At 43.2% G+C, this 13,989-nt stretch overlaps 1 protein-coding gene across 7 annotated transcripts in view; it reads left to right on the forward strand.

Moving 5' to 3' along the window:
• The window catches only part of FRMD4B (FERM domain containing 4B), a 351,637-nt gene that overhangs the window by 194,502 nt on the left and 143,146 nt on the right, over window positions 1–13,989 (forward strand). The window contains exon 1 of one of the 7 annotated variants that reach the window (XM_066244553.1): window positions 1,540–1,600. The exons of the other annotated variants lie outside the window; for them this stretch is intronic. Coding sequence (XP_066100650.1) covers window positions 1,577–1,600 — 24 coding nt within the window. The 5' untranslated portion in view covers window positions 1,540–1,576. Of the gene's footprint in view, window positions 1–1,539; window positions 1,601–13,989 lie in introns of those variants that run through there. 7 annotated transcript variants of the gene reach the window in all.

Raw genomic sequence — 13,989 nt, forward strand, 5'->3', positions numbered from 1 at the left:
CTCTGTCTGTCTCTTCCCCTCCTGCAGCCAAGGCTCCATTGGAGCAGAGTTGGCCCGGGCGCTGAGGATGGCCCTGTGGCCTCTGCCTCAGGTGCTAGAATGGCTCTGGTTGCAACAGAGCAACGCCCCAGATGGGCAGAGCATCGCCCCCTTTTGGGCATGCCGGGTGGATCCCGGCCGGGCGCATGTGGGAGTCTGTCTGCCTCCCTGCTTCTCAGAAAAATACAAATAAAATAAAATAGTGTTTAAGTACCTTGTTTATTCTCACATCCAGCTCCCACAATAGTTATTAAATCTGTATTAATGGGGTTTTTTGCCTCCTTTCTACTGGATTTATCACATGACCTGTATAAGCACCCACACTTGGCCCTCATTCAGGTTGGAGCAGGCTGCTGTGTCTTCTCCAGACAGTACTCCCTAGTTCAAGGAAGTCAGAGTTTTAAAAGGACTTGAAGATAAAGCTACTTCCTCAAAGATAAAGCTGTTTCTGAGAGATAATGTTTTTGGGGGTTGCATCTGAGGGAGGGCACCCTACCTTTTGTTTAAATACATGTGGTATATGTCTGTATGCCAAGCAAACTATTTTGCATGTATTATCTCATTTAATTCCTGCAGTACTTCTCATGAGATACGGATTTTTACCCCCATTTTTCTAGGGAGGAAATGAATTCTGAGCAATCAAGTAACTTTCCCAAGGACAGATAGCTACAAAATGCAAATGCCATGTTTGTCTGACTAGAACTGTTTCCAGCCATAACACACACTTGCAAAATCCTAGACAGCTTTTTGGGGTTTTTTTTACAATGAGAGAAATGTGGTACCTTGTCACAAGCTCTTACTGAAGCATTCTAAAAACAAGTGGATTTACTGTTTTTCTAGGATTGCATGTACTTTTATTTCTGCTCCACCTTAAAGTATAATGCATTTTTATTTATCCCCTATTCATTGAGTAATTTCAAGAGTAATGATTCTGTTAAATGCAAATGACAAAATGAATCCTTTTATGAGACCACGGTCATGCTGCCAAGATGTTTGTTTGTGGCAGCCTCGCTGAAATCCACACGTCACAAAGGTTGTCCCACGGAATTCTGTTGACCTGTAATGGCTGTGCGTAGCAGAGTGGAGCTTAAGGAATGCTATCAACTCCCCTACCTCATTCAGCATATATGGAGACTAAAGAGCCAAAACTGCAGTTTGGATTCTTAGATGGCATAGCCTACCGCTGATTAATGATATAACCCAGATCAAGTATTATCAATGGAGTTTAGAAAAAAGAAAACCTTTCATCATGTGTTTCAAACATACAATGAAAGAGCCTTTAGGTGGCCAGAGCACTGGCAGAGTGTTTGGTTGTTGTTGGGTTTTCCCCCCATTGCTCTCCTGACTCATGTTGAAAGGCTTTTGTTTCTAATCAAAGCAACAAATGGTAAGGTCATTTCCTTGTGATTATATGGTAGCGGAAGGCGGCGGTGGTTTTTAGGTCCCTATTTCCACCAGCTTGTATTTGGAGAACACACACACACAAAGTGCTCAATACATGTGTCCTTTGTCCTGCACGCTCTCTCCAGTCCTGTACATGAGCCGCGGTCATGGTTTGGAGGTAAGAACAATTTCTCTTACTATCTTCTGAGTGCAGACAGTATAATGCTGCTCTCCTTGGCATTTTTTAACAAAATCTTGGGCAGACTTCAATATTCTACTGAAGTGAACTAAGAACTAATAGTCCAGATCCCGACTTTCAGAGAAGGATACTACCAAAAAATATGTGTATTTTCGCTTTTTCAAAGACGCACTCTTTGCAAACAAGAACTGACTACACTTCAGTTGGTAAGACGGAGATGGAGATAGTCCTCAGCTCCCCTGCTCGGAAAGTTCTCCTGCCATTGTTTTTCAGGCTTGTCTCTGCTCCCTTAACGTCCTGAAGGCTGATTTCTTGTTTCACTTTGGTAATCATTGTTGAAGTTTATAATTCTCCCTCACTGCACCCTTCACCTCACTGCTATCCTTTATCTTTCCTTTTGTTCTTCTTAGCTTTAAAAAATGTTAAAGACTAGCACTGTTTATCTGTGTGGAAAGGGGAGTGAGAGGGCCGGAATGCTGTAGTAAACCCTGCGAAATGTGTTGAGACCCGCGTTGTTAATGAGCTCACAGGGTGCTCAGGGCCTTCGCTGTCCCAAGCTCTGAGCAGCAGAGATCCTGTGGGGACCTAGACTTCATTAGTAACTTTTCTGTAAAGACCTCTTAATGTCCATCCCTATTTTGCCTCAAGAAAGAAGCAGGAAAATTGAGTTCTATCCCCCATTCTAGTTCACGGTGAAGGTTGCGATCTTATTCAGCAGCTCAAGGTAGAAATCTCAGAAACACCATTTGGGGGGATGGCTGTCAATTAATTAATAACACTTTTATGATTTGTCGGAGGAAGTCCTACATCCTAATTAAAGGGAAGCTCTTTTCCTTTTCCTCCCTTGTAATGTGGTTATGGTAAACTCATCAGGTCCAGCTCTCTGTCCATTTCTGGTTCCCTGGTACATAGAGGCTGGAGATGGAGGAGGGGAGGAAAATCTGGGTAAAATACAGAGGAAATTATCTCAACAAGGAGACTGCAAAGCTCTTGGGTACAAAAGGAAATCTGTGGAGGAAGTGGGTAGGGTTGGGAGAGAAGAGAAACGTCATGGAAATATTACAATAGTGACTGGGAGAGTGCCCCTCGCCGTAAAAAAAAACCCACAACACAGCAGTGTGGCCTTGGAGTTGAATCAGTTGTCTCTAAATCAGGCCTGTCTAAAGGTACTGGCTGATTTGAAGACACGGAAAGGAATATAAATGATCCAAAATGCTGCACCAGGACCTGGATTCTCAGCACAGCATTATTAGATGGTCCTATTCTTAAGACTCGGGCCGTAGAAGCTCCTAGGAGTAAGACCATTTGTACAGAAACCCTTTCAGGAATCAGAAGCTATACCTCTTAGCAGGGGATTTAAAATAGTTCCAGGCTCTATCACATCACCCCTTCCCTATGATCATAATCTTCTGTGTTGATAGGTCTGATTGACACCTAGTGACTTATTTATATCAGGTTAATGCTGCTTTGAGTGTAACCACTTAGACTCCTCTGCCTTGGAGATAACTAGACCTCGGTATAGCGTCTCAAATTAACATCTGCCAAAGGAGTAACACATGCAACTTAAAACGTTTAGTGCTAAGGGAAGGGGAAATGTCAGGAAAGGTGATAACAGTTATCCTTAGGCATTTTATCCTCTGAATTTCTCAGTAAAGGAATCTGGTTACTGAGTAGAGGGCAAAGATGTCTGACTATTTGCTGCTGCCACCTTTAATAAATACCTTGAAGCAGAAAATAGATAAAATAAGGTATTCTCAGGCATGCCAAATCCCACTCCCAAGTGAGTTGTGTGTTCAGTGCACCACTTATTTGGTTCTTCACTGGAGGACGCAGGAACTGCCTCTCACCCGCAGCGGATAGGCTCCCAGACACCAGTGGGTACCTAGAACTGCAGGTAGAACGTATCCCTATATGGATACGTTTTCCTATACATGTGTTCCTTTGATAAAGTTTAATTTACAAGTCAGATATAGTAGAGATTAACAACAATAACTAATAATAAGATAAAACAATGATCACAATTATACTCTAATAAAACATGTAAACGTGGCATTATTCAGTAAATAAGGCTGGCTTAAACACTAGCACTGAGATACCTCAAATCCATCTGATAACTGAGACAGCTACTAAATGACTAACAGGCGGGAGTACATCTGGGATTGAGATGCTGGAGAAGGGTGATTCATGTCCCAGGCAGATGGAGGGAGACAGCACGAGATTTCATCACACTATGCAGAACAGTGTGCAATTTAAAACAATGAATTGTTTAAACCTAGAACTCTTCATAGAGTATTTTGGACCATGGGTGACAGATGTTCCAGAAACTGCAGATAAGGGGGTACCACTGTGCAGGTGAGTAGAAGTTCCTGTGCCTGGTGATGGAGAGAGTGCTCGGTAATGTGGTATGGGAGGGGAGGTGGTAGAGAAATACCACTGGTTGAGTTGAACTGTTAAACATATTGACCATATGCTGTGGAACATTTGAGCTAAAAGAAACTTGTCCAATCCCGTGATTCTATTGCTGATGAGATTAAAATCCAAAGAAATGAAGGAATTTTCTTAAAATCTCTATCTCATTGTGGGCAGGGAACAATCCAACCTTCGTGTCTCTTGAGTCCTGACCCGGTGCTCTCCACCACTGTGCTGTTTCTAGAGCCCGCTGATTGCTTTGCCTGGTGGCTGGCTTCACTGTGTTTTGTGCAACCTGTTATTTCTTATGCATGTGTTTTTTGGGGTTTTTTTGTATTTTTATTTTTATTTTGTATTTTTCCGAAGCTGGAAATGGGGAGGTAGTCAGACAGACTCCTGCATGCGCCCGACCGGGATCCACCCAGCATGCCCACCAGGGGGCGATGCTCTGCCCACCTGGGGCGTTGCTCTGTTGCAACCCAGAACCATTCTAGCACCTGGGGCAGAGGCCATAGAGCCATCCCCAGCACCTGGGCCATCTTTGCTCCAATGGAGCCTTGGCTGCAGGAGGGGAAGAGAGAGACAGAGAGGAAGGAGAGGGGGAGGGGTGGAGAAGCAGATGGGCGCTTCTCCTGTGTGCACTGGCCAGGAATCGAACCCGGGACTCCTGCACGCCAGGCCGACACTCTACCACTGAGCCAACCGGCTAGGGCCTATGCATGTGTTTCTGTTTTGGACTAGAAACGTGGGAGCTGCATTCCCAATGAGGTTCCGCACTGCTTCCAGCCACAGCAGTGATCAGAGGGTAGGTGCATGAAAGAGCCAACAGTTTTGCTGCTAGTCAACAAGCTGTAGTCCTAGGGAAGATGAACTGAAACGCTTTCTTCTTGTTTTGTAAATGTGGTAGTAACCTGAAGATATTAGTGAGCTCTTAGCAGAGGCCTGTCTCAGATCCTAATTCAAGAATGAGACTTTCGCTAATCCCTGAAAGGAGCTGCATCGAAGCCCCAACTAAGACTTCTTCTTGCTTAAAGTTGGAAAACTACAGAAACATTCAAATGAAAGACTTTTTATAAACTAGAAAGATAACTGAGTGCCAGATTAATGTAATCTGGCAAGGTTAAGCAAACTGTATTATTCCAATAAAAACAATCTAAGAAAAGAAAAATATTGGATACATTCTCTGTTTATTTCAGATGCTTTAAAAAGAAAGCCAAAAGCTTTGTAGGTAGGGCTATAAGAGTAGGTTCACCTCTCTTACTTTTTATTGATTTGTTTTCTCTTTTGGTTTTTTTTCTGTCCTTATAAGTTAAAATGAACAATTCAGCAGAGTTTGTACTTATTCTTTCAAGATTTTACTTTCTACCGCCCTCTCTATGGATGTGTTTATATTCAGGTTTTAAGTCATGAGTGGGATTAAGCCAGAAACTGTCCTCTACCTGGGAGCACCATGCTTAGCTGGGAAGTGCACGCGGCAGAGAGAACTGGCCCCAGGCCTCCCTCCATGGCCTTGGGAAGCTCATTTTTCCTTTCCAGGCCTCAGGATCCACATTTGTGGGTGAATAGGTTAGACTAAGACCGAGGCTCTTGTTCAGCTTTAACATGCTCTGACTCTAATTACTTGTCGCTATGGCCTGTCACCCAGATAAACTGCAGCTGTGTCTCTGGTCACCTCCGTCTTTTCCTCTCTTTGTTCCTTTATTCTCTCCCTCCTTCCATCTCTCTCTTCTTTCTTTCTACGGATATTTTCTTTTTCACAGAAAGGAATTCAGGGCTGGGACTACATGACCAGGTGCTGATAATGCCATGCAGGATGTGGTGGGTAAGAACTGAGTGTGGCAGAGCTAGAGGTGGAGAAATGGCTGAAACCGCTAACTGGAACCAGACCCTGACATGCTGTCCGGAAGAAGTCAGGACCTTGTGGGGAATGGATACACTCTTGTACTGAAATCTGACAATGCTCTCTAGATTCCACTTTTTGAAAGTCAACATGAATTTGCTAGGTGCTTTTGAATGTGCCAGTCTTGGGCTTGCGAGGGTAAATGAGACACAGCCACTGCCCTTAGGAACCCTGCCAGTAGCGGAATGCATATCGGAACTCTCCAGTGACTGGAGCTCTTGCGAGTTTAACTTTCAGTTCATTTGCCACTTAGGCTTGAGGAGTGTGAATGCTGTTGACATGAAATGCTGTTAAGTAGTGGAATTTAGTGAATATGATTTTGAAGTCAAAGGGTTAGACCTACAGAGATATATTTAGGTAGACATCGAACAGTGTCAACTGCAAAAAAGAGAGCCACCCGAAAGCATTCAGGAGTCTTTTTTGAAAGGCTCCGTCTGAAGGAAACAGAGAAGGAATGGTGAGAATCGGTGTTTGAGGTTTAGCATGTAAACACCGCTTTGCCTTTATGAACTGACTGACCTCCCATGGCCCTCTAATGTGGATAATTGAAATTACCTTATGAGATTATTGGGGGGATTAGAGCTAGTCTCTGGCACTGAAGACATGTTAATATTATTCTATAATATTCTTATACATTTACCTCCAGTTCAGCAAATAAAGACAATGAATGGTGTCATGAAACTATGTAGACACCACCCAAGGATTGAGTGTACAAAGTAATGACTGAGTAATTTTTTCCGGGCTCTTCATGATTGTGATAACATAAATATGAACCATGTATTCATACCCCACTTGGGGTAATCACTACACCTTGCCATTGTCAGAAAATCCATCATCCTTCTGTCATTTTGGACACACAAGACTACTTGATTCTACAGACATTTGTCTGGATTTCACTGGGCACAAGTTCGCAAATAAGTGATTGTGGTATATTATCATGGGCTTGAGGTCAAGTGTTCATCTTTTTTTAAGGAACTAGTTCTAAACCATTTTAAGGACATATCTGATAAAAGTGATGGGAAGCCTGACCAGGCAGTAGTGCAGTCGATAAAGCATTGGCCTGGGACGCAGAGGACCGAGGTTTGAAATCCCAAAGTTGCCAGCTTGAGCATGGGCTCACCAGCTTGAGTGCAAGGTCACTGGATTGATAATGGGATCATAAATATGACCCCATGGTCACTGGCTTGAAGCCCAAGGTTGTAGGTTTGAACCCAAGGTCGCTGGCTTGAGCAAGGGGTCATTGGTTCTGCTGTAGCCCCCCTGTCAAGGCACATATGAGAAAGTAATCAATGAACAACTAAGGTGCTGCAACAAAGGATTGATTCTTCTCATCTCTCTCCCTTCTTGTCTGTCCCTCTCTGTCTCTCTCTGTCTCTGTCTCTCTCTCTCTCTCTCTCTCTCTCACGCACACACACACACACACACACACACACACAAAGTTATGGAAGTTATGGGAAGTCTTCCTATAAAGATTCTCACTAACATGTTTTACCTGTACCTGAGGGGGAGGGAGGGTTTGCAAACCCTGTTCACCTCATTAATAGACCTGTGTGAGGTTTGTGTATTCCAGCTGCAGAACTAGAATAAACTGCTTGTCTTTCAGAGAACTGGTGAGAAACTAGTTGGCCTGCGTGTGTGATATGCAAGAAATGAGTTTTTATGAAACTTTAGCGCCTAACCTTATTTCTAAACTGTGACATGAGCTCCATAGAAGATATTGAGGCTCTAAGAGCAAGTCCTCTGTAACCATTTATACTGCTCCTCTGGAAACAGGAATCATACTTTTAGTAGCAACCAGGGTATGGAGGAGGCAGGTTTTCTCTTGGTACTTGGCCTTGTGTTGAGTTGAGAATAATGTCACTACAGCAGGACCTAAAAGTAATTACTCTGTTCACCATTAGAACAGCCATCTGACTGTAGGGATTCATCCAAAACTCTGCAGAGATTTTACAGTAACCATTATATATTGAGTTGAAACAGTGGGAGGTTGTTCCTGGCAACCATGCACAGCCCCAAGTGCCCACATAAGGGGGCAAGCATCCCCCTTTGTAAGTCCTGAGGTCAAATGCACCACAAATCTTTGCGTTATCCTTTTTGCCTTCTCTTGAAAAGACACTACTTATCAACTAGCACTACTTTGAAATATTTTGTATGAAAAACTATGTTCCCTTCTCAATTTTTATAAAATGAATATGCACTCCTTTTTTCATTTAATATATGTTTATTTTATTTATTTATTTTTAAGTGAGAGGAGGGGAGATAGTGAGACAGACTCTTGCATGCGCCCCAATTGGGATCTACCCAGCAACCCCTGTCTATGGCCAATGCTCAAATCAACTGAGCTATTTTTAGCACCTGAGTCTGGCATGCTCAGACTAACCAAGCTATCTTCAATGCCTGGGCCAACACTTGAATCAATCGAGCCACTGGCTGCAGGGGGGTGGGGGAGGAGGAAGAAAAGAGGGAGAGGGAAGGGAAAAGAAGCAAGTGGTCATTTCCTTTTTGTGCCCTGACTGGGAATTGAACCCAGAACACCCATATGCCGGGCCAACACTTTATCCACTAAGCCACCAACTAGAGCCAATAGATGTTTATTGAGCAGGTGTTTTTGCAAGGTGCATGCTATAAGCTCAGGTACAGTGGGGTACAGTGGTTACAAGGACAGATATGGTCCCTGGAGGCAGATGTTACATAAAAAGTACATCATTATTTAATTACAATTTTGAAATTTACTACAAAAGAGACGTATAGAGAGCTAAAATAACATATAACACTCAGAATAACAGTTATGGAGCCCAGAGCTATTGTAGGCACTCAGCAGTGCATCAACTCATTTAAACCTCATAGCAATGCTCCAGTATCATTTACATTATGCAGGTGGGAAGACTGAGAAGCAAAGAAATGCAGTCATTTGCCCACAGTCCTGCTAACAAAATATCAAAACCAGGATTTGAAAGCTGGGCAATCTGACTCCAGAGTCTTGATTCACAACTGCTACACATGGCTTCCAAGAGAAAGTGACTATTCATCAGTTTTGATAAGTTGCTTTGAGGTGGGAAGTAGAGCGTACAGAGAAGGAACCAGAATAGGCCCAGTGTAGCTGGAGCCCCAGTGGGAGGGGGCGGGCAAGATAGGTTGAAGTGGACGGGAAGCAGGAGGTTCAGGGCTTGGGCTGTCTAAGAGATGGGAGCATTCTTCCTATTGAATTCAGTCATCTCTAACACTAACTGGTCAAGAAGATGCTCTCAGGGACCTCCCGTCCCTGTGATATGAAAACACTGAGTGATCTGGCTTGATTATTTTGGGTCAATTTACTATTGTATTCAAACCATTGTAGTTCTAGGACTGCTTGTGCTTAGCATGATCTAAAGTCATCTTGTGTATTTGTTGGTTTGCTTGTCTGTGACTGTTACCTTTACTAGCAATTGTGTAAGAGAGGAGCACTTTGGCTATAGTCTATTATATTGGCCAGAGCCTATTATAAAGTCTGACATACAGTAGAGCTTGGCAATGATTGTGAATACCGGAATTGAGGGTAATCACACGTTTGATAAAGTGGTCAAGTTGAGATTTCCAACCACCTGCTTAACCACTAATGAAACTAGGGTCATTTAGCGAGGGTACCTAGTAGGAATGGTGCTGTCACAATTTACCGCGCCCTACTGATCACTTTGTCAACCCGAGTCATCTAACAGGCAGGAGGAAGAAGCGAAATTTTTCTAAAATATTTTTCAAATTGTTAATCCCATTCCCACCACTTTATTTTCCCCCATGATTGTCACAACTAGGAAAGAAGGAGGGAAGAAAGCCTCCGTGGCTTCAAGTAAGGAGATCTGTGAGAAGGAATATGGATAATATTATCCCCCCCACATTTTACAAAGAAGACTGAGGCTTGAAAAGCTTAATCAAATGCCCAAGACCACAGATCCACTAACCAAAGAGGCTGTGAAGCCAGCCTAGCTTCTTTTTCTTTTTTAAAAAATTAATTTTAACAGGGTGACATTGATCAATATGTATACATGGATTTCAGGCAAACATCACTCCATCATTTGATTAGTCAATTATCCTGTATATCCATCACCTAATGCCAAATTATTTTCCATCACCTTATATTTGTCCCTCTTTCCACCCTTCCCCAACCCCTCCTCCGCTACATCTCCCTCCCGCTGGTCACCACTGCACTCTTACCTGTATCCATGAGTCTCAGCTTTGTATCCCCCATGTGTGAAATCACACAGTTTTTAGCTTTTTTTGATTTACTTATTTCACTCAGTATAATGTTCTCAAAGTCCATTCATGTTGTCATAAGTATCCCTATGTCATCATTTCTTAATGGCTGAGTAGTATTCCATTGTATATATGTACCATATTTTCTTTATCCAATCATCTATCGAGGGACACTTTGGCTGTTTCCTTGTTTTGGCCACTGTAAATGATGGCCAGCCTAGTTTTTCTCTCTTCCTTTGAAACTGTCCTTGAAGCTGACATACATGGTCATAGCTCCATTATCTTGAGTGTCAGCCATACTCATCAGCCAACACACTCTAGAACATTTTTGTCATCACAGAGAGTTCTGATGGAAATCAATGTAAAAGACTGATCCCTTAGCCTTGCTTCTGCCCCATCCTGATTGGGAAAGTGGGAAGGTCACTTAAAGTGACATATCGCATGATCTATGTACAAAAATAATAATAATAATAATTTTTCTGGTCACTTCTATTGTAGCATAAGATTCAGTTATCTAATTTCCCTATCACCAAACAAAAACATGCAGTCACTATTTTATCTCCAAGAGCCTGACACAGTGTAGGTGCTCAAAAAATATTTATTTATTGGAAAGCAAATAAAACAAAACAATAAATGAAGCCAGTAAAATAGACAATGTTCATAATTTTCTAGAAATGGGGTATTATATAATCAGAAAGAAGAAATTATAAAATAGAATAATATCCAGTTATAGAAAAAAAATAGTCCTGCTTGTTTTCAATGCAATGTTCATTAATGTTACTACCGTGTTTGCAGAGGATGGAGACGCGGGTGAATTTCGGTGAGAACTAAGCAGAGCTGCCATTGGCTGTAACACAAACAGGCATTCTAATGGAAGGAAGGGAAGAATTCTACAAGTGTTTCAAATTTTAGGCACAAGATTTGTGGGAATCTGGGGTGACAGGGTTTGTGTGACTCTTGTGGGTCCACAGCTCCCCCCCCCCTTAGTCCTTGCTGGCACCACGGGAGCCACATTTCTTGTTTAAATAACTCACTTCTCTTTGATAAAACTCTTCCCTATTTCAGTGCATTAAATCCCTGAGGACTCTAAAAAGGTGACAGTAGTTAAAAATAATTGCTCCCAAGGCAAGAAAACAAGGACTTTTATTTCCAGGGCTGTTATAAAATTCTCCAATTTCTTTAAAGTGTTCTTTTTTTTCATTGACCTCAGTGCAATATGAGGCTCTGGGGGCCTGGCGGAGGGGCCTCCGAGGCAGTTCGGCTGTTCTGATAGAGACTGCAGACTGCCCAAGCACCCTGGGCGAGGAGAGCCGTCTCTCTTCACAATTCCGGAGTCATGGGGCCTTCCCACCAGGAAGAGCACAAGGTGAAGCGTTGTGTGCAGAGCTGGCTTATATTTTACAGGTGGCTTTTTTTAACTTTCCTTTTTGGTGAATACTTTTGTTAGGATCCAGAGCTTTGGGGCAGTAGGAAGCAGGAACTCCACATCTGGAGTCTTGGATCTATCCAGCTGTGTGACCACAGAGAAGTCACATTGTTTCTTTGGGTCTCAGTGGCCTCATCTCTAAAATGGGAATATGACACTTCTGGTACATTAAAACTTATAAAATTTGAAAGAAGAAATAGAGGTGAAGGCGCTTGGAAAGTTTAAAGCACTGCAGACAAGCTAGGTGATATTATTGCTAATTAGAACATTCACACTAAGTGTGTTTGTTCATGATCAGAGCTATTTGCTATTCTCTTCTACAGAGTTCAGGGGCAGAGTGGAACCTGCTTACCACCACTCAGTACCTGAATGTGACCTTTGAGAACATCCACCCTATAGGAGCCTCTAGCAATTGCTTGGTTTTTATTATTGGAAAGTATAATAATGTTACTTAAAATTGCACTCTGATGTGACCCTCCCAGCCCTGGGAGGGGGCTCTATTACTATCCCCATTTTCAGATGAGGGAAGCAAGGCTCAAGAAAAGTGAGGTACACTGCACAAGGCCACATAGGTACTAAAGAGAAGAACTGTGGTTGAAACCCAAGTCTGTCTGACTCCAGAGCTTATGCTTTTGACCCTCACACTTCTTAAATAATAGCTGCTCCCTATGGAAAGCTTACAATGCATTGGGCAAAATTATTCCCAGAGAGGGTAAGCAGCTTGCCTGAAGTCTCCAGCCAGTTAGAGGCAGAGTTGGCATCAGATATTCTACCCATCTGACTTCCGAGGGGCTGCTCCCAGCCCTGCCCTGACCAAGTGGTTGAGTGGGCAGCCCCCCCCCCCACATCATCCCCCTGACTAAAAGATGTATCGTCCAAGCCACTGTCACCAGAAGTGCCTGTGCTTGTTTGAGTGACCCAGCCCATCACAGCTCTTTAGAATGCCACTGCAGAATAGCAAGTCCAAGGAACAGCTCTGAGGCAGGCCACGGGGTAAATATTTGGTTCCCTGGATACAGCTGCAAGTGTAGGGTGAGGTTTTCTCTCACAAGACTCATCCCTCCTGATGGAGACGGGATGGAACTGAGATGAGAACAGAACAGGAACGGAAGTGGGGAGAAACTTGCCTACAGGGCTTAGCTACTCAGTGCTCAATTCTGCTTGTCAATCAAAAAGCTGGAAACAGCTTTCCCAGATGCTTCAAGGTCGCAGTGGACTCCCTGAGCAGTGAAAAGCATTCCAATGGTTTGATAGATTCCAGAAAGACAGTAGCCACACAGCTGGTTGGAATTTGATAATTAAGAGGCCAAGAAGTGACTCAGTTTCCAGTGAGATTCTAACAGTAAAAATGGGTAGAAAACTTGTAAGTGGAGGAGTAGAGTCATTCATTCCACACATATTTCAGCCCCATGATGGGCTAGGCACTTTCTTAGGAGGCAGGAAAGCAGCAGTCAATGAAACTTGCATTCTGGTGGCAGAAGAACAGGAGAGGCACGCGAGACTGAGCGTGAGGGGCAGCCCCAAGTCAGGAGAGCCTCCGTGAGGAGCTTGCCCACTAAGGGCTTCTTCTTTAAAGTATAGTAATAAATTATGTAGTTATACATGAATCTTTGACTACACAGAAAGTTGGCGCCCCAACCCCTGGCACTGTTCAAGGGCAAACTGTGTAACAGTCACCTTTTATATGCCAGCTTCTGTTTGCCCAGCTCTATGCCACGCATGATGAGAACGGCCATTCTGTTGGGAGATATTATTAGTCCCATCTTAGAGATGTACAAAATAAACCCTAGGAAAGTTAAGTGCTGGACTTCGAACACAGTCTGTCTGAATTCACAGCCTCTCTTCTTTTGTCTTTGCCACGTGGTTTCTCAATGACCTCAACATCTTGACATTGCACTTTCTAAGCATGCACTTTCCCCAAGACCTTCTTCTCCTATTGAACTTCTCCAGCGGGGGTGCTGCTCAGTGTTGAACAATCAGTTCTCAGGGAAAAGGGCACCAATTTGTAGCATTTGCCGATTTCTGTGGTATAAATATTCTCACAGTGGCTGATTTCATGTTACTAGTTAACATCACTGAGCTGGGAGGAGGTGAGTACACTATGGCTACTATACAGATTCAATAAACATAAATCACTTCAAGAGCAAAGCTAACGGTGAGATGTCATAAAATTACTGGAAAGTGATGAGTTTGGAGCATTTATCACCTTTGCTTGTTATGCAACTTGTTTCATTGTAAGTTCACATACTTTAATATTTAAAATTGGTTGTGCTTAACAACCAGCTTGAAAATGGGGCAGTGGCTGTTGTGGCTGCCACGGGCAGCCCCACGCCGCCATTCTCTCTCGAAGAGTTCTTTGTCCCTCGTTGTGTTCTCTAGTGCTCTCCCAGGAGTCTTTTCTGGCTC

Source organism: Saccopteryx bilineata, chromosome 10, assembly GCF_036850765.1.
Source record: "Saccopteryx bilineata isolate mSacBil1 chromosome 10, mSacBil1_pri_phased_curated, whole genome shotgun sequence".
Classification (NCBI taxonomy): Eukaryota; Metazoa; Chordata; class Mammalia; order Chiroptera; family Emballonuridae; genus Saccopteryx; species Saccopteryx bilineata.